General features: G+C 37.3%; 2 protein-coding genes across 3 annotated transcripts in view; one reads left to right on the forward strand and one right to left on the reverse strand.

Moving 5' to 3' along the window:
• PALMD (palmdelphin) overlaps window positions 1–26,269 on the forward strand; it is a 55,044-nt gene that overhangs the window by 25,065 nt on the left and 3,710 nt on the right. The window contains exons 4-8 of the mRNA XM_082614083.1: window positions 4,664–4,788; window positions 21,895–22,009; window positions 22,145–22,178; window positions 22,300–22,413; window positions 24,324–25,418. Of these exons, the coding sequence (XP_082470209.1) occupies window positions 4,664–4,788; window positions 21,895–22,009; window positions 22,145–22,178; window positions 22,300–22,413; window positions 24,324–25,418 (1,483 nt within the window). The remainder of the gene's footprint in view (window positions 1–4,663; window positions 4,789–21,894; window positions 22,010–22,144; window positions 22,179–22,299; window positions 22,414–24,323; window positions 25,419–26,269) is intronic.
• FRRS1 (ferric chelate reductase 1) overlaps window positions 236–26,269 on the reverse strand; it is a 134,618-nt gene continuing 108,584 nt past the window's right edge. Inside the window, exon 19 of one of the 2 annotated variants that reach the window (XR_014293410.1) lies at window positions 236–379. The gene's annotated coding sequence lies outside the window, so the exon portion shown is untranslated. Of the gene's footprint in view, window positions 380–22,422; window positions 23,904–26,269 lie in introns of those variants that run through there. The other variant, XR_014293411.1, reaches the window with a different exon arrangement.

Consider the following 26,269-nt stretch of genomic DNA (forward strand, 5'->3'; position numbering starts at 1 on the left):
ATGAATTCAATGTTGTTTGAGTGTGGTTCAAGGTTCTGTTTTATTTTGTTTTGACAGAACATGAGATCATAACCAAAAATAAACCTCCATTTTTAAAATCAGACTTTACATCTTTCATGGGTGTGGTCATTTTGTAATTTAAGCGCACTGAGTCTCACATTTTATTATGTAGCTTAGTCACAGGGTGCAACCAAATGACAAACAGGAGCTCCTTGTGAACAGGCCCGAGCAGGAAACTACTTACCTGGCAGGGCTTCTATCGATAGATGTAATAAATCCCTCAGTGAAACAATGCCGCACACTTGTGGGGTCTACAATCTTTTCATAAACTTGCTGAATTCAGCTAAATCCATCCTTCTGATGGATCAAGTAACCACCTCTTGAGAGAAAAAAGACACAGTTTAGGATTCCAATTAGCCTCAGTTCTCTGGATTCTGTTTGCTTCTTTGCTCCTATACAAATCGACATTTCCAATGTTTGATGAATAATTTCAATGTGTAGTCAGCCTGCTATCCTTACAGTTTGTCACACTGAATTTACATGAGTAGGAGACATAGCCAAGAAATGCAGTGTGTACTCCCAGAAAAATCAATGAAATAACAAATTTTACCAAGTCATTTTGATACAAGTCAAATGAAGTCAAAAGTAAGTCTACAACAATTTTTGAGATAGGCAATTTCTAACTCCAAAATCACTCTCTCTCTCTCTCTCCCTCTCTCTCTCTTTCACACACAAATATACACACACACACACACAATTTGGATCTCACAGTGAACTAATTACTGCTTCTGAGTAATTGCTATCCTTGCAGAATGAGTAGCCAAACAACATTAGAGTTCACAGTAGGAGAAAAGTTTTATATATCCTCTCTGTTCATTCTAGGAGGTAAGTTTCACACAGGAAAATTCTAACACACTGAGAGGTCCATTTCTGAGGTGACACCTCATTTCAATACTTAACAAAAACAGTCCGAAAAGTAATATATACTGTTCCCTATAGGTTTGCTTTCTGGATCCCAGAAGACCTCTTCTAATCCAATCCAGTCAAAGCATGTATCATGCTTTGGACTGCAGTACACAGTTGTGCAGATGGTATACTGCGTAAAGTTACCTGAGAAAGGGGGATGCTGAAATCCTGCCCATACTCCCTTGGAACGGTGCACTCTGGCACAGGGCTGCTTCTGTCTGGAGGACAAAGTTTCTTTCTCTCTGCACAAAAGTGCTGTCCACCTTCCCAAGCTGTGCACTGACCTGAAGGAGTAGGAGTGGGGAACTGTACCTTTTCCTAATTTGCATATTAATGCCTTAGAGATTAGCAGTGGCCTTGAGAGTTGTAGCCCTTCTGCTTGCAACCTAGTGGGAAATTCAAGGCTAAATAAATAATTAGTACACGTTAAAGGATGATTTTTTTTAATTTAAGCATAAGTGTAAACATTAGTAATTCTTTAATCTGGGGTGGTCAAAAAAGTTTCTGTTAAAGGTGTGGGATTTAACCTGAGTCTTCACTGATAAGTAGAAAACCTTCAGTCAATAAACATTTATTAAGCACCTATTATGTGCAAGGTACTAAGCTGAACATTAAGAATATAAAATAAGTTTGATCTGTGCCCTTAAATTGTAACTGACACATAAACTTATAATGACATTTATACTGTGATGAACACTATATTCAAGGCATCAACTGCAAAGGGAACATAGAGGACAGAATGGCTGTTTCAGTAAGTACATTCTTCCAAGTCCTGCAGAAAATGGTTGGCTATTCCAACAGCAACTAGGCACAATTCCAAAACAGGGTTCAAAAATGTGCAGAAGTGTTCTAAAAATTGATTCCAAAATATCTTCACCAAGTCAAAAAAGCTCTGTTGGCTTCTGCAATTACCAGCCTTTCTTTTTATTTTCTTCTTCATCCATTTGTCTCCATTCCAGTGACTATCCTATTCCGGATCGCAAATTATTTCATTACATGTCAATGACTCACTTTAAACAACACAAACGTAAATATTTACAAAGTGCTCCTTCTGTGTGAGCAGTACACACACTTCAAGATAGTTGTGGTAACTCACTCTAACATCCTTTAGCTCTGGAAGCTGACATTCATACCAATGACATCCTGGAAAGGGAGTTTCCACGGCCATTAACAGCATTCTTACATTCAAACATTCTGAGACTTGTCCACTCTTGATCTTTTTGCCTAGTACTCAACCTAGAAAACTTTTCTGGACGTCCATTTAAATCATGGTATGAAAAACTAATTTATTCTTAACGTCTCCTGTAACTGCTGTGCAGAATATAGAAGTGCTTCAGGAAAACCTTTCCCTAAAAAACTTCCAAAAGATCTTCTACCTGCGTATCACTTATATTTTTATTTAGTTACTATGGCTTTTGATTCTGAATGTCATTGTTGTGAAATAGATTTTATTCTATTCCTCAATCTCATAGACCAAAGCATAAGTCTAAACTGTGACATAAAAGCAAAATAACTGTCTTGTGGTTACCACAATATGTGATTATACCATATCATTCTGATTGCACGTCCAAATTATATATTTTATATTTAGAGGCAAAAAGTTCTCTGCCAGAGTTAAATGACAATTCCTGAACTATGAACAAAGCTTATAAGGCTAAAATTAAAATTATTCTTAGTCCTAACCAGACTAAGAACCAAGAATGAAGCCCCAAGATAACTTATGTCACAGGAGCCATTCTCCACCCTCTACAACTCAGCATCATAAGACCATCCCATCTGAGTGTTTCTTACAGTGATACGGATGTAATTAACTGAAACTATCCTTGTAGGTGGTTTGTAAGAACTGTAATTTACTTTGATGGATGTCATCTATATTCTTTACTGTGCATTAGCTATCATCATATTCCATCAAATAAAAATAAACTAAAATCAAGGTAAATTCTTAAATGCTGATATATTGAGATTTTCTTGGCATATTATCAAGAAATAAATCTTGACCTTTATTAATAATATTTACTGTGCCTGTGGGAACACATTTTTACAAACAACTGAACAGCTATAACTAAGGGAAAAGATAATATTGTGGGAAGGAATCTGGCTACAAACTGGAATAATACAAACTGCTTTTATGGGGTGTGTTGTCCACATGCAATTTCTTGAAACTCTGAAAAAAACCAACACAAATATGATGATCTGGGTTGAGATAATTACTGACTTAATCTAGTGGTGTTCAAACTGTGTCCTGTGCACCTTTAGGCTTCCAGGCCCCCTCATTGCTTCAACTAGAGCAGGCCACATTTCATCTATTCTACAAGTTGTAATCCCAAATAACATTTATTTGTAATCAGTGTAATATTCTTAATGATTTGAAAAAAAAATTGCCTTAGTTAAAATAAACTTCCTTTGGTAATTATCTAGCCCAATCAACCTTATTTAAATTTATTTTAAATTCAGAGGTATTTACATTCCAGTTGTATTAATTCTGTTTTAAAAAAAAACAAGCATGTTTTTTAAAAAAGACAAATATTCCACTTACTTGCTTTCATTCTAATCATGGTGTTAGAGAGAGAAGTGTCAAAAAAATTAGGAAAATTCCCATTCTTCTCTCCTCACCATTTTAGAAGCAGTAAATTCCCAGGAAATAATTACTGAACAAATAATTTACAAAGGTAGATAGATATATAGTGACAGTACTTTTCTTCAGGAAGAAAAGAAGAAACTCAAACACTTTGAAAATAATATCGAACAGTTCTCCCCTGAGACACGGACAGAATGCTAGCTAAAGCCCCCTGAAGTTTACAGGTCTTCTTCATTTGCTTTGTCTTCTTAGGCTCAAGTCCAGGAATGTAATTATTTCATGCAAATTCGAGGGGATTTTTTTTTCCACCTGATGAAACATAAATCTTTTTTGTTTTATTAAAGTTGACAAAAATTCAACTCACAAATATTTAGACAGATCAGTGAATTTTATGTATCATATGACTGGGATGAGTAGGGAGCTGCACGTAAAGGATATCTAGAACCAAGGAGGCTCTCAGAAGAAAGAAGGGGTACCGGGTGGGCAAAACAATAAATGCCAACCACAGAGCCTAAGACTGTCATTGAATTAGTTTAAGATACAATAGTAATCTCTTGTTTTGCCCACCATTCCAATTAATCCCACAAAAGATTTTTTTTTTGGAGGGGTCACTATGTACTATCACTGGGATGAATAGCAAATGGCTTCAAGGAGCTTGTTACTTTGACACAAGATATACACCCATCAACCCAACAAATCATAGAAAGGCATCATCATGATGAGGTCCCTACATGACTGTTAAAAATACAGTAAACATACAGTATAGGTAAACATACACTGCTGTCTGATTCTGAAGAAGGAGAGTTCCCTAGGGGTGAAGTGAGGCTGGGGGGTGGTGGTGGGGGAAGATGCAGAGGTAGGACAGAGATCTTCATAGAGAAGGAGGACCTGAACTAGACCTTAGGATATACATAGGATTCAGATACATAAACCCTGGCTTTAGAAGGGGGTCAAGAAGGGTGCAAAGTAGGAAACTATCAGATTTATTCAGGCAAGACAGTGAGAGAAAACAATTTCTCTTTAATAGTTCCACTATTGAAATTAATAAGATTTGAAAGCATTCAGATTTTGGAATTTTCAATTGATATAAGAACATATATTTATGTTTCCTGACATCAGAAAAAGGCCTTGAGGGAGAAATGGCTTCTAGATGGAATCAGCAGTGGAAAAGAACAGGAAGAGATGAAGAAACAAAATCAACAAGACCAGCACCAGATCCAGGTTCTAGAACAAAGTATCCTCAGGTATGGCCCTCTCTGAGATACTCCACAACTACCTTTATTTTGACTTTGTCCCATGTTGAATGTACAAAGGCCATTCTCCTTTTTAGGGGCACAATCAGATCTTCCATTTGGATTTCTAAGACTAAGAAAACACACCAGAAAGCAACAACAGAAATCTTGCTGTAAAGGTCCCCAAAACATAGCAACAAGAGACTCATTTTTAAAATACGTATGGGTGACTTACCCATAGCTCTCTGAGCCCATTTCCTCATCTACAAAATGGTAGTAACAATATCTATCTTTCAGAGTTGTTGAACAGATTAATAAATGCATGTGCTAAACTACTAGCACCTACCTGGCATTTGGCAAGAGAGCAAAAGCAGTTCTTCACTGCCTCAACCTCCTCTCTCATCTTAGGACAGGTGACAGTTATAAGGGTGTGTGCGTACTCTCCCCCCATCACACCTCTTCCCAGGCCCTCCTTAGCCTCAGCCATGATATTTTGGAAGAGAAGACACTATAGGACTACTTCACTAACATTTTCTCTCTTCTACTTCTCTGATTGGTCACAGGGGTTGACTTCACTTCTCAGTGTCCTTTCCTGACCATCATACACAATTAGTACAGACTCAGCAACATCGGATATAGCAAGTAAAGTTTTTTAATTGCCTTGGCTTAAAATGAGGTGTTGGACCTGAAAAAAGTTGGAAAGCTCAAATATAAGATAGGATTATTAATATTATCACAAAGTATAGATAGCACAGAAGAAAAAGATGTGAGAAATGTCAGAATCATTTTCTAGCCCACCCATGGAAAAAAGATGGAATTTTTTGTGGTATAATAATGACAATAATTTAAAGCCTACACATCTTTGAAACATAGGTAACTTTCAAAGCCTCACTCACTGCAAATTTGTTATCTTTTGTGAGGACCATAGGAAAGACTGGGAAAATAAAAATATCCAATAGCTGTGCTATGACCACATTTTGTCCATACTCACCACACTATGTAAACAGTTTGCATTAGGCCTTAAATTGACAACATGGGAAAAAAAAACTTTCTTTTTTTCAACTAATTTTTATTTTACTAGCTTAATTTCATACACTTGTATATTTAATAGCTAAAATCATTGACTGCTCATTCTTATTTAGATGTTTTTAAATTAACCATTCTTTTAAAGTTATATTTTATAACTGAAATGTTTATATTTATAAACTCCTCAATTGTTTGTTCAAAGATATGAACTGCTGATGAATGGCAGATAGTAAATACTTTTAAAATAACTCAATAAATCAACTCTACAGTTTGGAAAACTTGATTATTCAAAAGGCATCCCTTAGCAAAAGCTTCCTAACAAAGTCTGGTTTAGCTGAAGATTGCTTTCCTCACCCTTCCACACACAATCCTTATCTCTCAAGGAGCTCTGAATTTAATCCCTGTAAACCCTTGCCCTGCACAGACACCTCCTTTCTTCCCCTCAGAGCCCCTTCTTTGGAGTCTTTCCACATACTGAACACCTACAACTTTCTCTGCATCTGATGATAAATGAAGTAGTTACATATACTCAAAGTCCATCAATGAGTTTGGGCTGCTTTCTGGGTAATCCAAGAGAATTTACTAGGACTATACTGATTGCTTTCAGGCCTTGCCTGAATGCTCTGAGAATCACATAAGCTTCTAGTAGTTTTGGTAGTGGCTTGCCTAGTTAGAGCTCCTATGTGATGAAAGAGAGAGAAAAAGAGGGAGGGAGGGAGGAAGGAAGGAAGGGACAAAGGGAGGAAGAAAGAACAAAAACAAGGAAGAGGAAGAAGAGGAGAAGTAGGAGGGAGAGGAGGAAACCTATTTGCTGAGCCGTATTATGCACCAGGCACTTTGCATATATCATCCCATTTAATCTTCATAACCCTATAAGGCAGGTGTTATGATCTTCAATTTTTGAAGAGAGATTAAAGAATTCACACTGTTAGGAAGTGGCAGATCAGAGACTACTTAATTTGACTATCCAATGCTGCCTATAAAATAATGGCACACGGCAACCTCTGTGGACTGAAAAGTCATTATCTTGTAAGAAGTCTTTGAAGCATGTTCTGTCCCTTGGTTTTGCTTTCTCCAAACAGCCTTTACCACAACCAGGATCTTCTTCCACTTGCAATTAATGTCTTTGTTAAACTACCAATTAAATGTCTATTCATTACCCAATTTCTGGCATCTCACTACGACTTTATTTTAGATCTTTAGGATGTCATTATCCCATCAGTGCTCCTTTATTAACACCAAACGATTTTAATCCCCAAATATAAATAATAATAACAGTAATGGTTCATTTTTAAATGGCCTTGTGCAATTTACAAAGCACTTGCACTTCCATTAAGTCATTCATTACAGCAACCCTAAAAGAAAGCATCAACACCTCCATTTCATAGATGAAGAAATACGCTCAAAGAGGATAAGGGACTTCATTAAGATCACAGAGCCAGTAAAGGATAGATTTGGGTCTCAAAGTGAGTCAAATTCAGTGCTCTCCAGCTGTAAAATTAATAGAGAGCTATAGGTGTAAATGCTCTGGAACTAGAAAAATACCTGACACCTAACAGCAAACTACATTTTTTAAGGAGTAGTCCTAAAAAGATGTATTTGCAAAGAGCTAGTAAAGAATTTGCACCATCATGACCCATAAAGGCATGTTTATCTCATTAAAAATGTGCAGGGAACAGAACATTCTAAAGCAACATACAGAGACAAAAAATAACTGTGCCTTGTCAGTATTAAGCAGCCTCCACTACTGCCTAGCATTATAGAAATCACGTTGCCAAAGCAGCTTTATCTGATAACTGAACATTTTTTCCTCAGATATTTCTAAAGCTGCTAAATAATCAGGTACATGTTTTTAAATTCATTCTTTTTCAGAAACAACTACCCACAGTGCTTAAGAAGCTTTTATTACCAGCTAAATACAGTGCATTTTCCTGTAAGCTCTGAATGGCAACCAAGCCAACTGATGAGGTTGAAGTAGGCAGAGACATCCTCCTTCCCTAAGCAGAGAAAGTATCCTAATCCCTGAATGTGATTTATCACCCTACTTAGGTGCCTGCTCAAGGGTAACATTTGCCATCTGCCAGGCCTCTCAGCTACAGGATAAGATTTTAATAGGCACATCAAAATAGAAATGTTGCTATTACCTCAGAGTCTGCAGCAAGGCCAGACTGCCCATGAAGTTTGAATTCCTTTTACTTCCACAGTTTCATTCGATGAACTGAAAAAGCATGGTCTTTGGCATTCAAATCCCTGTTCTGCCGACCATAGTTCATAAGCCTAGCCATGTTCTTTCATCTCTTTGGGCCTCAATTTCCTTGTCTGTAATAGTGGACCATCATAAGCCACTTCAAGGGACTGGGATGAGTGAAACAACTTCATGAGTGCCTGACACATGGTAGGTGTTCAGAAAACATTAAATACGATTTCTTATAAGGAATCAAAAATAATTAAAAGAAGGACACTGCCTAGAGCTTTATCTGGAGATTTTAATCTTTTGGCTAAGATCTCTCATTTCTTTATGCTAGTACAAAGAATCTTTTTCTTTGAGTAATCTGAGGTTATCCCCCAACTAAGATTCTTTCCACATGGAAAATAATTGATGGATTTTCTTTATGGTTTGAAGACTAAAATGTTAATAATATCAGTTAATTTTTACAGAGCATTTGTTGTATACCAGGCACTGTACTAAACACTTCATATATATTATTTCGTGAATTCTCACAACCATCTTATGAGGGAGATAACATTTAACAGGTGAGAAAACTGACATTTATAGAGGCTAATTTGCCCTATGTCATACAGCTAAAAAATTAAGAGCCAGAATTTAAAATCGAATTAAAAGTCCTAAGCATAAAAATAAATTGTATCTTGGATCCATAGCAAAATTTTACAAAAGTTAAATCCTATAAAAGCTATCCTCTACAGCATTTTAAATTTCCAATCCATGCTATAATTTCACGCTTATATGCATCATTTTATAGAGACATTCATGTGACTTTATCATATTAAAAACACTCAGAGTTTCCCTGACTCACACATAACCTTTAAGTAAAGTATGTCTTCATATTTATCCTCTCATTTTTCCTTTCAAAGAGAGGCAACATTTCAGAAACTAAGTGGGTTTCCATAGTTATTTTTTCTGAGTCACATGTTAGCTCTGGAACAATATTAGTGAGCACTTTGACTTGTGCCCTGATTAATACCTTAGGAGAAAATATTCCCAGGGGGAAAACTGTATTGAACATCTTCTGAATCACTTTGCTCAAATTAGAGTTTCAATTTGCCTCCCAAATGAGCCCTGCTCTTAGTGTGGCCACTGAACCCTTTACTTCCTGATTGTAGGCACAGGTGAAAATCCAGCACTGACCTCTCAATCCAAATATCCATGTGCACAGATTTATAGGCTGAATTAGAAATCCTGTTCTATCACTTCTGCTGCTTTCCTCCATCCAATACCTACAGTCAAAAGACACCCCAAGCACCCTAAGAAGTGTCCAAGGGAGCTATGTCATTCACTTGCTAGGTTCCTCTTTGCTATCTAGCTACCCTGCAGTTCTCCATGACTCACTCTGCCAAACCGCCTTGCATCAAGCTCCCTTCCAGATACTTGCTACTTTTTGTACTGCGTCCAAAGACCTCTGACTTCAGTTGGAGCACACAGAGTGCCTGAAAGAAATGTCATAAGCTTAAAATGCAAAAGGTTAACTGCCAAGGAGAATGATGCAAATACACTGCATTCCCTTTGAGAAGGATTATCTACTTCTGATTAAATGTTCCCTAGTAAGAATTTTTTTTAATATTCCAAAGTACCCTTCTGACCTTCTGCCTTTCTTTAATGCACTTTCATTCATCTCCAAATAGGCAGAAACTGTCTTCCACGTATCATACTCAGGGGAAGGTGCATGTGAAGCTTGGATTTCTATGTGATTGTATGTCATGAGAAAAGCTGGATAGTGGGCTGTTATAGCAGCTATAGCTAACTCACATCACTTAAGGGAAATCCCTCCCCAAGTGGAGATGGACAACTAGAAAATGCACTCTGCTCAACAGCATGTAGAGCAATAAACTACTCAGTTAACTCAAAAGATAGCAGGCAAGATTCAATTTCAAAAAGGAACCCAAAGTGCTGATGTAGAAATATAAAGGTTAAATGACTTTGTCGCTGGTTATGGTTTATCAAAGTTTAGCTCATTATTATTTCTATCCAAGTTTAACCACTACCTAATGTTCTTATCTACCTGTATAAGCCAATTGTACCTTAGTGAAAATAATGTCTCATCAAACACAGTGGCATATGCTGCATGGAAAATATCACAGGCTAAATGTTTCTGTCTTCCTGCTCTAACCCAACCAGCCACATCTAACATCACATTGCATGGAGATAGACAAGCTGCTCTTCTGTGACAACATAAGAGAAGATAAAGGGGGAAAAGGCAAAAAGGGAGAAAAAAACCCCACCATTTGTTTCTTCTTAAATTTGCTGTTGCCTAGAAACACACAAGAAATTATTCTGAGGCAATTATCTGAGTCAAAATCATTCCAAGCATGTTTTTCACTGCCCGTATTTGACTAACTGGTTTACCAGATTTGTAATAGTTCATCTGTGGTTATTTTTAATTTCCCAGATATTCTGATTATTTTTAATTCAGGAGCTTTTTTAATTTAACAAAAAGAGCTAAGTTAACCAAACTTCCAGCATAAGGAAAGGGGGGAAATTTATCTCCCCCCCACAAAAAAATACAATTCCTAGCACATAGTAGGAATATCTATGACTACATAGCTTAATAAATGAATGAATGATGGATGGATGGATGGATGAATGGACTTGAAAATACCACATATTTAAGGAGACCAGATGAAGATTAGACAGTGATTTGAATGTTAATAAACTACAAAGGAATGTCTTGAAATTTTTTTAAAAATAAAAAATAAACACCCAACTATCTTGAGTCAAGGGCAAAGTTACGTGGCTATAGTGCCCCTGGTTTTTGAGGCAATTGTTGTAGCATGTTTTACCATCTCATCATTTTACTTTCTCACTTTTCTCCTTCTTCCTATGCTCTTTTATTTCCTTATCCCTGCCTTCCAGCATTCTCTCTTGCTCATACCTGCCAATCTCGTTTATATGTTAGTAGAAATAAGGATTAAATGGTTAACTAGAATAAACACTCCCCCACCACAATGGTAAGCTGAGAGGTAGATTAGAATAACCTCTGAGAGTCCTCTCCTCACCCGACTGCAATTCAGTAACAACAGCTATCCTTTACAGAGTATATATTATGTACTAAGCATTATTTTGAGAATGACAGTTCTCTGAGGGGAGTCTAATTAGCCTTGTTTTACACATACAGACACTAAAGCACAGAAAGCTATGAACCTTTTAACAACTGACCTATAAGTCACACACAGATCTTTCTGACTCCAGACCCTTTCCATCATGCTTCACCCTGCTTTTTTTGATTCATTTCAATGAACATTTATTAAGAACCTGCCTCATATAAGTCTTTGTTCTTCTAGAGGAGATTTAAGAATCATAAACTCCTCAAAGCAAATTTTTATTTGTTTACCTCTCTTTACATCCTTTAACTTTTCAATGTACTTTTACATTAAATATCTCATTCAAAACAATATTCGGTAACTTGAAACACAAGTTTAAGGCCGTTAACAGGGATGTCATAGATCTTTGGCTGTATTGGCATGAGTAAAGAAGGAAAAAAGGAACAACTGAACAACCCAGAAAGTGGGAGGAGAGTTTGTTTCAGTGATCCATCTTCCAGGTGGCAGTCATGTTCAAAAGCAGAGGCTCATTGTGTTAGAGAAAGGGTCTGTGCTGCCATAGGGCCTTGGCTTCCCCATTCCCCAGGAGAGTCCCCAGACACTAAATTTATAGCTCAGAAAACTTCCACACCACCCTCCTTGCAATGCATCTTTTGTCTGACATAAAGCAAATGTCACTTAGTTCATTTAGACCACCCCAGGCTAACTGGTCTTTGTTGGTTATTCTGTGTTATACTGAGGTTGGAATTTATATTTTTGGTGTTCAAATAATAAGAGTCCTGTTCTTGGCATCAAATCTGAACAATTAACACTAGGCACAAAGTCAAAATGAAGTGGATAGAAAGTAGAAAATATAGTGGCTGCTCTATAATACTGTTAGACATAAATGTTAAGGGTTACAAGACACTAAGTCAGTAATTATTTCTGAATGGAGAGAGTCACTGGCTGTATACATCACTGAATATGTTTTGTCATTTCATAATATGGTTACAAGTAGTATATTCACTAAAAATAGTTTTCCCCTACAATTTTTTTTTTAAGAAAAAAAAGCTTTCCAAAATCATGGGTAAGCATATCTGCAGTTAACTTGCCATGACCTGGCTACGACAGTATTTGAAGGTCACTGGCAAAACATCTGAGAAGCCCATAACTAACCAATTTGCTATATCACACCAACCTCCTGGGTGTACGTTTATTTGTGTTCATTTGAAAATCACGTTTGTAACTTGCACATAAAAATAGCTTATTCTCTGAAAACCGGTTTGGATTCTTGTTTTTCATGGCAAATGCATACCTTAATTTACAAAATATTATTCTGAATGAGAGGATTTGGTTTTCTACTAAATCACTCTCTTGAATGCCTACCAGGCAGTTTCAAATCATGATAGTATTGTCTGCCCATAAGATAATTGTTAATATTTACAGTTATATTAGGAGATGTGTAAAATCTGCTCACATGTAACTATAAATTATTCAGCTCTTCTAAACATCTGCTCTGTTCCCAATTATCAGAGCAAACTGGCACTTGTTTCAATGTCACTCTTGGGCCAGCTCTCTGCTTCTAGTTATCATGAAGCTACAGTGCTGTATTGCTTGTCCTGTTCTTCAGTGCTCAGGGTTAGAGGCAGTAGATCTGACTCGGGGCAAACTTAGTGTTTGCTGTATGCCAAATGCCCTTTAATTCTCTGGCAGGCTTACCATGGCATGTGATTATTTGCGCTTGTGGGTTAGAGCCTTCTTATTATACATGCTCTTTGGCAAGGGCCGATTGAAATGCAATTCTTGTCCTATGTCCATGCATAGGAGCATTCTTCATCTTTTTTGATATACTTTTATTTCACTTTGGTGAAAAAATGTGTCTGACATGTAGTAGGTGCTTAATAAAAGTTTGTTAAATGTTTGATGAAAGTTATTGGACCCCAACTTTAAAAATAAAACAAAACAGCCTACCTTCTACCTGATTACATACTCCCAATTTTATTTGGAAATAAAATTGGCCATTGCCCATTGGCCACATTATCTGTAAAAGTAAAATATCTATAACATCTGACCCATTAGTAATAATGTATCTGCCCATTACATGTGATCAACACACAACAGTCAATAATACCTAATTAAAGTCATCAACTATGTGTATTCAATAGTATCCATTGCAATTTCAGAGCAAATTTTTTAGATGAGTTATGATTAAAAAATAAAATGACTCCCTTTTTTCATTGCAAACCTTAGCCATTCAATATTAGCTTATGTCAACACAAACGATGTCAGGTTTGATATATCATTTAGAAACACGTAAATTCTTTAACCACTCGGAGCAAAAACTGATTTATTATTCTATTGTTACTGGTGAACTTCCTGAAGTGCAAGATACTAATAATTAATTCTGCAAATCAACAAAAAAAATTATGAAAAAATTTCATAAAATTTGTCACACCAAGACTCATCTTCCATAAGGTTATACAATAATTAACATACTGGATTTTTTGCTTTAAAAGCCTCCAGAAGAACAGTGGCTTAAACAAGATTAGAAAGGTTCATTTTCCTCCTACACATAACAATCCTAGCTGGGAGAAATTCAAGCAAGGGGAGCAGCAACATTACATGAGATGATCAAGAGACCCTGTTTCTTGCTGTGTTATTGCTTTGCTACCCCCTAAGGAATGCCCTTGGTTGTAAGGTTAAAGGCAGCTGACCATCACCACATCCTCATTTCAGCTTAGGAAGGGGAAGATAAATGGAGGGCAAACAGCTCTAGTTTAAGGATATGACCTGAAAATTGCAGAGGTTACGCTTGCCAATACCCTATTGGCCAGAATTTAGTCACATGACATCATTTCAATGCAAATAAGACTGGGAAACAGTAGTCTGTAGGAGGGCAGCAGGGAGACACATAAAACTCAGGGAGTTCTATTACTAAAAAGAACAGGAGGAATGGATTTGGGGAGAAATCAGTGGGTTGTCAAAGCAAACTAGCATATTCTTTCTTTAATTAAATAGACATCATTTATTAAATCACATTTATTAAATAGACACTATCCCCATAAATGTTATGAAAATTCTAATAATGCTGGAGCACAGCTTTTTGTGTTCTGTCTAGAACAGTATTTTCAAGGACAGGTGTGTTTCTTTTTTTTTTTTGGAGTGGAGCACATTTTATTTTATTTTATTTTATTTTATTTTTTGGGGGGGTGTTATAAATGTTTATTATCTTTTTTTTAACCTCTTTATTGGAGTATAATTGCTCCACAATGGTGTGCCAGTTTCTGCTTTATAAAAAAGTGAATCAGCGATACATACACATATATCCCCACATCTCCTCCCTCCTGAGTCTCCCTCCCACCCTCCCTATCCCACCTCTCTAGGTGTTTCTGATGCTATATTAGCGCCATGCTTGCTCTAAAATCATTGATATCAAGGTTGAAGATCAAATCCAAAAATGGACCCGGTAGATTTTCTCTTTCACTGGAGTTGTCAGAGAGGGCCCTCCTCTCCCTAGAAAACTGAGGAAGAGAAAGGAGTAACTAATCATTATTTAGGAATTCCTCTATGTCAAGCTCTGTGCTAGAGACTTACAAACATTATCTCATTTACCCCCTTAAAAAAACCCTTTGTGAATATTATTCCTCAAATGAGAAAACTGAAGCTTGGAGGGAGTCAATAATTATGCCAAGTGAGTTAGCTTTGATATGAGCTTACTTTCTGTTTCCATGGGTAGAGCTGGGGAAAAAAAAGTGGACCTCCCCCCGCAAAAAAAAAACCCTCACAAAACATAGGTAAACCACCAGCCACCTCCTGTTCTCCCAAGATTCAGTGGGGAAGAAAAGAAAGAATCTCTGGCCCAAGGGAAGAGTCAGGGATTACAACTGCTTACAACTCCATGTTGAATTCAACACCCTGTTGGAGGCAAACATATCTGAGAGCCTGTAAGTCCCAAAAAGAAACTGGGTCCTTCTTTGTCTAGCCTGGGGTGGGCTTGGAGAGGTGGTCCTAGCACTTCCATCAACTGGTCTCAGAGGTACATCAATAGTGGCACAGCCTGGGTCTAAGACCTGCTGACTCAGGCCATCCCAGAGAAGTGGCCATTTGGCACTCTCTTTATGTAGTCCTGGCTTTTAATAAGAGAGCTTGAGTTACCAAGACATAAGTGTTAATTCATCAGTCCTTTCAACGTATATAGCTAAAGCCAGTCATAAATTTAATTTCAAATATAGCATTGGTGGTTACATTCAAATTGTGGAGTTGTAATCAAATTGTATAACCAGCTTTATATTTAAGATCTAAAGCTTCCATTATTTTGAACAATAATCTTGTGTCCAAGCAAAGAAAATCTCTCTATAAAGTAGCACTAGGTTAGAAAACCTCAGACTCTTTGAAAAAGACTATGCTAAGAACTCCTACCAAAAACCAAACTCAAGCAGCCAAAGAGAAAAATGACAAAGCCTGGACTTTAATCCTGGTCATACTGACTAGACCACTAAGCAGAGAAATTCTCTGCACAAAAAAATCACTCTAATGAAGATCAGAAGAGAAATATTAGCTTTACAGGTAATGAGTCAGCACTGTTACATTGTGGTAGACCCCAGCTAGCATGTCAATCTTCACTTTATTATCATAGAAAGTAAAAAAAATCCTTTTGTACTGTTGAGCAAGTGAATGTTGTTTGTAAGTTCATAAGAATCCATTTTTTAAAGTTTTGTTCCCATGGTGGCTAATCAGCAAGGAGTTCAGAGCTCAGGCTCTATTGGCAGAGACTTGATTTCAAATTCCATCCTGTCACAGGCTACCTGTAAGCCTCTGGACCAGTTGTCTTTCTAGGTGCCCAGTTTGCTCACCTGTTGAAGGGAACTAATAACAGTACTCATGGGGGTTGTTGTGAGGACTAATTAGGCCAGTGCCTGGTACGGTGTAAATACACAGTACATATTAAATGTTGTTATAATCGCTAACAAGTGAAGTACTGTAAGGTAGGGCATAAACTTTTGAATTTTTTTCTCCTGATTTCTCATTTGTTTGGCACCTAATAGCAAACCCCGTCAGGTTGTTAATCCTTGTTAACACCACCAAAAACTGAAAGAGATAAATGGACCCTTAGCAGCAGAAAAATTGCCTTCTGAAATAACCCTTTCTTGGCGCATGCAGCGTTAATGTGCTGTCCTTTTTCTAAGACAATAACTTGCGTGTTGGAATTGGATTGGGGATATTATCTCATGATGATTAAGGAAAATTATTACTAGAACAGTGCACGAAATGAAAGCTACCTGCTTTCAACTAGGGAGCTCTTGTAAATAACCCTCTTTTTCTCCAGCAAATAAGCAAGGAGAAGAAAGATTCCAATAATGGATAGCATTACAAATCCTTTTTCATGTACTTTGCTTATCTAAATTGGCACATGATGCCTGCTCACCATCTCTCAGAAACTGAGAGAGGTACTAACTCATCCATCAGACCCTGCCTAACAGCCCAGGAGGCACCAGGAAGGATATTTCTCTTTCTCTGCTGCCTGTTTCTCACCAAACTGAATCAGCATTTCTAGGAGCTTAATTCCCATTCGGGAAGGTAATACCTTCTAGAGGTGGGGGTGGTAGCACTTATGGAAATTCTAACCCATCAGCTGAGAGATAAGTAGGTGAAAGTTAGAGAGTTATCCCCCAGCGACCTACCCGAAGCTTTCCAAGTAAAACAAATTTAATTTTACATATGCATGTATATACACATAAATTTATATTTTTATATGTAAAACTAAAATTTTATATATGCACACACAAAAATACAGACATACATATATACATATATGTGTATACGTGAATGTACCTACACACACATACAGATATATAGTTATATATTTCCCCAATTCTTCACTTACACTTGCTAAATTTTCTCTCCACCCAAAACCTTTGGAAAAGGATTGGATATGAGGCCCTAATTTAAGCCCTGCATTTTTTGGTTTTGTTTTCTTTTGGGCTGCACCACACGGCTTGTGGGATCTTAGTTCCCCAACCAGGTATTGAACCTGGGCCCTCAGCAGTGAGAGCACGGAGTCTTAACCACTGGACCGCCAGGGAATTCCCTGCATTTTTGGAGCTTCAAATCAGGGCTAAGTATACTCTCAATTATGAATGGTCACTGAGCCAAGAAATAAATATATATTTATATATAGAGAGAGAGTGATTTGAAAATCAACTGAACCCAAATGATAATTTTAAATAAAAATAGGATGATCAAATTCTATTCAAAAAATAATAATTTTGGATTCTATATTACAGCTAAATGGAAGAGAGAAATAATGAGGAAAAAGTAAAAATATACTGGAGGTAGATATATCAAAATCCCTTGTAAAGCATGTATCAAGCACCTGTACTACACCAGGCACTGTATTAGGTGCCCAGCGTTTCTCCACTTCAGCACTATTGACAGTTTGAACCAGACAAGTCTTTGTTGTGGGGGACTGTGCCGTGCATTCAGAATGTTTAGCAGCAGCCCCAGCCTCTACCCACTAGATGCCAGTAGCACTTCTCAAGCTGTGATAACCAAAAATGTGTCCAGACATTGCCAAATGACCTCAGAGAAGAAACTGCCATCAGTTGAGACCCACTATACTAACTATACAAAGATAATACCTGCCTACCAGTTGTAATTTTTGTTTTATGTTCCTTAAGAATCCTCATTCCCCCAAAACTTGATACATCATATGGTATAGAGGTTGTGAGGCCTCTTCTTCTACTGCTGGGCTACCACAGTGCCTGCCCCTCTGAGTTCTGGTCTTTTGAGGGAGTAGGCTAGAGAGAAGCCAGTTCCTTATCTTCAATTACTATTTCCTAGGTCTCCCATTACTTCCACTGACATTCTAATCTTTTAGAAATCTCTGTCAGAACAAAAAACGTCTAAAGTTTTTCTCTTAATAATATTTATGTTATCCACAAATAATATACAGAAGTATCAAATCAACATATAAAAATAGCATATTGAAGTGAGAATTTTAAGAAATGCTCTATATCTGTAAGCATCTCCAGGCAGAATTTTGCAATTCTAAGTAATTAGCACCAAGATACTTCCTTATTAACCTATTTAATCGAGAGTTGTTTGTAATTGTTATAAAGAAGAGAAAAGGGGCGTGTGTTTGTTTCTATTTGGTTTTCACAAACATATCATGATGTGTCATTTGACGACAACTTCATATTAATTCAGCTTTCACTGAGGACTTGAAAACCTTCAAAAACATTCATTAGCAGATACTCTGATGAGGTTAGCAGGCTTTCAACCTCATATTCTTACCATATTAGTCTAAAGATATTCATGAGAACTACATGACATTACGTTACGCATGGGCCTCTCTACAGAGGAAAACAACTACCAATACCAGTGCATTTCATACTTCCCTGAGATGTAATTGCCCAGGCAGATCAAGAGCTCTATCTCTGTGCCCCAGGAATAGAAAAGGGCAGAGACAGAAGGAAACTAGCATTTGCCAAGTGTTCGCTATTTCTTTTATTTTATTCCTTATTAAGTCCTACGAGGTAGATAACATTGCCCAGACCTCTAAATGCTTAATTGCCCCAGGATTCAGTCCTTGGAATCTCTAACTTTCTAGGAAATCTTGTCCACTCCTATGGCTATAAATACCAACTCCCAACTTTATATCTTCAAACCCAGACTTCACTGAGCTCCCAACTTTTATATCTGTCCTCTCCATATCACCATTTGACTGTCTCACATTTAACACTTCCCCACCAAGCTCCTTCCTTCTCCTTCCCGGTTTAGCTTGGTCAATTGCATTCACATTTTTTCAATTATTCAGATAACAAACATTGGAATCACCTTTGACATCTCTCTTTCTCTCACTTCTCATATGTAATCTATCGACATAACCTGGCAGCTCTTCCTTTGAAATATTTCCAGAATCCAATCACTTCTCACTCTTCTACCAGCAAGGACCCTGGATTAAGCCATCTTCATCCGAATTATTTCAACAACTGAGACCTCCATGTTTGTCCCCCTCCAGTCTATTTTCAACACCGCGGCCAATGTAACTGTTTAAATTTCATGTCTTGGCATGTTTCTCCTCTGCTCAGAATTCCCAGAGGCTCCCCAAAGGCCTTACCATGCAGAAGGCCCCCTATGATCTGGTGGCTACCCCCTCTCTGACTTTATTTCTCACCACTCACCTCCTTATTCCCTTGCCTCTCATTTCAAGTTTTGAAATTACTCTTCCCTCTCTATGAAGCACACTCTCCCGACACCCTTGTGTGTCCCTCCCTCATTTCCTTCAATCTCTACTCAAATGACACATTGTCAGAAAGACTCCCCATCACCACACTCTGAAAAATAGAGCCCCCTCCCCAGGCACTCTCCGTCTCCCTTATTCTTCTGTTTATAGTCCTTATGCTACTTTTTTCATGGAAACATTTTTCTTCATAAATAAATGTATATATGTGTGCATATACACATATTTGTTTATTATGTATATATATTTGCATATATGTGTGTTTATAAGTATATATATGAGATGTGTATATGTATATATCCATATATGTATATACATACATATCCGTATATGTATGTACGGATATATCCGTATATGTATATATATAAAGTCCAGGGCTAGATTTGATCCTGGGTCATACACACACATTTACAGGAGTTGGCAAATCTAGCCCTGGCCTACTTTTTATATAGCCATGAGCTAGAAATTGTTTTTATATTATTAAAATGTTATAAAAGGGAAAATATGAAAGATGAATATGCAACAGAAACCAAATGTGGCCTGCAAAGCCTAAAGTATTTACTATTTGCCAGCCCCTGTGTTAGTGTGTTGTCCACTAGAATGTAAACTTCTTGAGGACAGGAACTCTGTTTTGTTCACTGTTATAACCCAGCAAATAGGATAGTGCCTGGTATAAAGTAGATGCTAAACAAACATTTTGAATGAATGAATGAAGACAATGAGACTTAGCAAGGTCTGGTGACTTGTCTAGGGTCACCCAGGAACTTGACAGATGAACCAGAGTTCAAACCCAGGTCCGCCTGTTTCCACAGCTGGATCCTGAGGTCCCAGAGCTTTATACAGCAATGACTTGAACCTTCTTGTTTTCTACCCAAAAGCCCCTCATTAGACTGTCTCTAACATGCTGTCAGGTAAAGGACCCTGCAGAACAGGACATGGAATAGACATGGTGTATTGCAGAAAACCTTTGATAATTATACCATAATAACATTTACATCTGATATCAATTATATGTAATGTGCTTTCAAATACATCTCTGCTTCTTAGCTTCACCGTGTTTCTGTATGAAGTAAGGCAGGTGCTATATTCTCATTGTACATGTTACAAAACTGAGTTGCAGGCAAGTTAAAAGAATTGGCTCTCACAAGTAGTGGGTAGCAGAAACAGAATAATCCAGATATATCACTTTCAGTACAGAACTTTCTACTGTACCAACCAACATATATCCCCACAACTCTACTGATGGGCAAATGTGCTCTATGGATGTGGAGGGAATTTAATAGAATGGCGTCACATCTCAGTAACTTCTAAGAAACCAGAGGTACTGCATTTTACTTGGAGTTCTATGATATGCAAGAAAACCTCCTCAGCTATAAACAGCCAACTACCAACAGCTAGAGGCAGGAGGAAAGTCAGAATTTTGAAACGAAAGCAATAAGTAGGAGAATGATCTGTTTGACCACAGCTTGGACTCTTATTGGTATGACAGTAGCACAGGAATTTTGAGCTGCCAGATGCATGACCATCTCAAAGAAGGAAGTCAAAAAACTGACAATTATTTTAGCTGACACTAATACCCACAGCTGTCATCTCCTGAACTAGCTGCTATATCTAAGCAGCCATCTTTGAGGCAGCTGATTTGAGAGCTCGGAGTATTTGGCTGAGAAACTACATGTGTTTCATGGCTGCCCAGGGCCAACTTTACTAACTTTGTGAATGCTAGTGGTTGTGTGTTTTTATCCAGGATAGAGGTCACGATGTCACACCCTGGAATTAACTTGAATCTGACATGCAGCTCTAAACTAGTCTAGATACCAGCTCAGAAAGCAACAATCTAATTTCAAGTGTCTGTTTCTGTCCCTATGAGTTCCCTTATACTTTGTCAGGCCATGTGATAACATTTTTTTTTTTCTAGGAAACGTAGTCTCCATAAACAGCAGCAGCTGAGGCCACTGTACTAGATTTTGTCCATTTCTCACCTCTTCACTCTACTCTGTATAATATGGTACAACTTTTAGAGAACTGTGAAATTAAAATGAAGTGTCATTCTCAATGTTAGCATATGCAGGGTTTTTAAGTGTTAAATAGCTATGATTTTAAATCAAATTTAATAATTATAATGTTACAAAGTGTTGCTTGGCTAGAAAACCAAATTATAATGTTTTCTCCAAACAATTTATATGAAAACTTGTGTAAGAAAAATTAGCAATCTACAGGATAATGACAGATGGACCATTCCTTTTGGTCCAACTTTAAACTTAAGTCTCTTTGTAAAAGAAATCTCTGTTTCATGTGGAAGTAACATTAGTAGTTGCAATGAAGAAAATGGAACCAAGGGTCAAATATTTTACCTAAGAATCCCCTTTGTCAAAAATAAAAAATAAAAAACTTTAATTGAAAATTGTTAAGCCAAAGTCAGGTATTGGATATCTTCTATGTACTTAATGTGATGTTTGGTGTGATGCTAAGTTCTGAGAAGGTATCTGGATACTTACATTCAATATTCCAAGTAAAGTTTGTATATGGGGAATATATATTTGAGAGCTCTGTATTTGTACTGCCTTAAGTAATATAAAGTATATCTTTTTGTTCAGACTTGAGAAAGAGATCCAAGATCTTGAAAAAGCCGAACTGCAAATCTCAACCAATGAAGAGGCAATTTTAAAGAAACTAAAATCAGTTGAGAGGACAACAGAAGACATAATACGGGTAGGCATTAGCTAATTTTAAAACTGAATCCCTCCCAAAGTGATTCCACAAATAGTATATAATTCTTCAAAATATATCCATATTTAGAATTTATTTTTAAACTGTATTAATCATGGAGAATTTTTTTTCTTATAGTCTGTGAAGGTGGAAAAGGAAGAAACATCAGGAGGTATGTTTTTGAGCAATCTATGTTATGTCTAACTGAGATATTTTTTGACAAGCCCACTGAAATTTTTCCCTTTATGGTAAATATATTCTAAATATATTTTAAATTAATATTGATTTTACAGAGTCGATTGAAGACATCTATGCTAATATCCCTGACCTTCCAAAATCCTACATACCTTCCAGATTAAGGAAGGAAAGAAATGAAGGAGTAGAAGATGATGAACAAAATAGAAAAGGTATACGAAAAATCTGTCTTCAATGGTAGGTTCTCAAATTCAGATTTTACAACATCAAATATTAGCAACTTGCTGTGACATTCTATCCTTCCAGGTTAAGCAATGGCCCATTTTACAAAGTTCCATGAGGTATGTGAGTCACTTACAAAGGTAGGGATAATGAGGTTACAATATTTATTCCATGCATTTCATTCCCCAGCAAACTAGGTAAGAACAGGGAAGATAAAGGCCTGAAGGAGACAAGAAGCTCTTAAAGCAAAGCTCCCCTGCTCAAAAATGTCTCTCCCAACATATTCCATGTAGTAGACACTAGAATAAAATGAAATGAAATGAATGAAGTGAAAATATTCCCCTTGAGAAGGCTCGTCATTATTTACCCCCATGTGGGAATGATTTGCATGACACTAACACTTCAAAGCCCCAGGGAAAATGAAGGCTTGTATTGGGGCAGAGAGGGAACCTTTGAATTTTAGAGCGAAAAGAGAAGCTACACTCTATCTGCAGGAAGTAGTCATTCATTCATCCATTCATTCATTCATTCATTCAACAAATATTCAGTGAACCCCCTACTCTATGCCAAGCTCAGTTCTCACACTAAGAATTCAGTAATGAATAAAACACAAAAAATCTTTGCCCTCATAGAGCTGACATTCTAAAGGAGAAAATAGATTAAAAATTAGGTAAACAAATAAAATATATCATATTAGGAAGTGAAAATGCTAAAGAGAAGAATAAAACAGAGAAGGGGGATAGGGCAAGTGTGGGAGAAGGTGTTGCAGTTTTATTTGGGTAGCCAGGGAAGGCCAAGAACCACTGGGCTACAGAGGAGAGATGACATGCAAGATGCATTCAAAGAGGAAGGCGAGAGCACACAACAAAGCAGGCAGTACAACGTTGTAATTTTGCCCAAGATTCCATTAGCTTTGCTCTGCCAGTTAAAATCACAGCCCTCAGGATCTTGCCAGGGACATGAAGCAGATTTCAACTTCCCTAAAATCAACCAGTTCTCCCCAGTTCAGTTGTTTTAGTATAACTGATATTGCTCTATTTTTAGCCCTTCTTAAAAATGGGAGTGAAAATGAAAAGAAACATAAGGCAAAATGAGAAGCATGTGATTCTAGCCTACTCCCTCCCTCTTCTATACCAGTTCTACATTTAACAACCTCCCAGTTGAGAAAATTTTAGAACACTCCTCTCTAATTTCAACAGGCTGCTGGCCTGTGCAGCAAGGCTGTAACAATAAAATATACAGTGCTTGGCCTCTTATCTACAGTAATGCACAGAGTGACATATTCTTCCTCACTAAAAAAAAGATCTGATTCCTGAGCAATGTAAAGAATGTAAATCTGTTGTGTTGGATTTATTCATTAGAAAGGGGATATCTTTTGGTTCCCCAATGAAAATCCTTACCATTAGGAACCATCAGTTTCTCTTCTCCAATCAGCTTCTCTTCTTCAGTCCTTTCCATTTTTTCAGTAATTTCATACATCCTTATATAAAAACCCATGTCATTAAACTATTAGTCATTATATCATTAATGAATAAAGTCAAAATTTAAAAAGACATCTCATAAAAGAACACAAAGGGGATACTTAATATAAAAATAAACACTGTGGGGCTTCCCTGGTGGCGCAGTGGTTGAGAGTCCACTTGCCGATGCCGGGGACACAGGTTCGTGCCCTGGTCCGGGAAGATCCCACATGCCGCAGAGTGGCTAGGCCTGTGAGCCATGACCGCTGAGCCTGCGCGTCCGGAGCCTGTGCTCCGCAACGGGAGAGGCCGCAGCAGTGAGAGACCCGCGTACCGCAAGAAAAAAAATAATAATAAAAAAATAATAAACACTGTGAAAGCTAGCTAGTTTACAAGAGAAAAAGTTAACTAAATCAGGGATCAAATTTGTCTCTCAACAGCTTTGTATGCCATGGAAATCAAAGTTGAAAAAGACTTGAAGACCGGAGAAAGCACAGTCCTGTCTTCAATACCTCTCCCATCAGATGACTTTAAAGGTACAGGGATAAAAGTTTATGACGATGGGCAAAAGTCAGTATATGCAGTAAGCTCTAATCACAGTGCAGCATACAACGGCACCGATGGCCTGGCACCAGTTGAAGTAGAGGAACTTTTAAGACAAGCTTCAGAGAGAAATTCTAAATCCCCAACAGAGTATCATGAGCCTGTATATGCCAATCCATTTTGCAGACCTACAACTCCACAGAGAGAGAAGGTAACTCCTGGACCAAACTTTCAAGGAAGGATAAAGATTAAAGCTAATGGACTGGGTAATGATGTGAATAGATCCACACGCAACATGGACAATGGACTTTCAGAGGAGAGCATCAACAGCTTCAATCACATCAGTCCCATTCGGCCAATACCTCAACCCCGATCAATGACTCAACAAGCAGAGGAGACACCCCACACCCAGCAAAAGAGGCTGATGACTCCTTGGGAAGAATCAAATGTAATGCAGGACAGGTATGCTCCCTCTCCAAAGGCGGAACTGAGTCCCAGCGAAGCACTAGTTGGGAAGTCAGAACGCCAGGGTTCTTCACCTACTTGCCAGGAGGATGAGGAAGACATTAGATATAATATTGTTCATTCCCTGCCTTCTGACATGGATGAGAAAGAACCCGTGACGATGATTTTCATGGGTTATCAGCAGGCAGAAGACAATGAGGAAGAAAAGAAGCTTCTGACGGGATATGACGGGGTCATCCATGCTGAGCTGGTTGTGATTGATGATGAGGAGGAGGGTGAAGGAGAAGCTGAGAAACTATCCTACCATCCCATAGCCCCCTACAGTCAGGTTTTCCAGCCTGCCAAACCAACACCACTTCCAAGAAAGAGATCAGAAGTTAATCCCCATGAAAACACAAACCATAAATCTCCCCACAAAAATTCCATATCCCTGAAAGAGCAAGAAGAAAGCTTAGGCAGCCCTGTCCACCATTCTCCACTTGACGTTCAGATAGCAGGAGATGGGACTGAGGATCCCTCCTTAACAGGTAACAAAAATGACAAGGTTTGTCACTGCTGTCTAGTCCTGTGATAATCTTCTCTTTGTGTTGTTACCAAACCCTCGTGCTTTCAGCTTTTTTTGACCACTTCATAAACTAATACATGCTAAGATTTTTTTTATTAATGCTGATATGAACTGTTATCATCATAAGCAAAGTGATTAAGTCACTTCAAAAGATAAAGAAAGTGAAACAAAAATTTGTTGCCTTATTTGGGTACTGCATTGATTGACCTTAGTAACTTGAAATTCATCTTCTGGCATGGTATGGGTGTGAATGTATTTGAATTACTATCATGTTGGATCATGAATATTAGATCTTTTCCCAAAAGAATCGAAGCCAGCTCTTCTTTTGTGTCTCTCTGTGATTTAAACTTCCTACATAAGTTAACAAATTGCCTTAATTTTGCAAGGAAAAACAAATTTTATTTTCAATGTGATATTTTATTACTTTGTTATATCTTGTTTCTCTATACTTTTATAATTTTATTAACTTTATTTCCTTAATTTTTCTACATTTTAAAAAAGAATATCAGTTTATTCTACATTATCTATAACATTTAATGTCACATAATCTTCCCTAACTTAGAAATTTTATTTTTTTATTTTCTAAATATTTTCATTCCACATATTCTCATTCTCTGTAAAGTTTTAGAGCTATCTAGCTTTTCTATCATTGAATAGAAAATAACACTTTTTCTATAAAACTGATAGCTCATCAATTTTAGATTCTTTATTATCACTTGAATATTGTATTCTACTTATTTATAAATAAATAAGAATATGATAAAATTAATTATAATAGCTGATAAAATTAATTATAATAGCTAAAGACATAAA

The sequence above is a fragment of the Mesoplodon mirus genome, assembly GCF_964341445.2.
Source record: "Mesoplodon mirus genome assembly, chromosome: 3".
Taxonomy (NCBI): Eukaryota; Metazoa; Chordata; class Mammalia; order Artiodactyla; family Ziphiidae; genus Mesoplodon; species Mesoplodon mirus.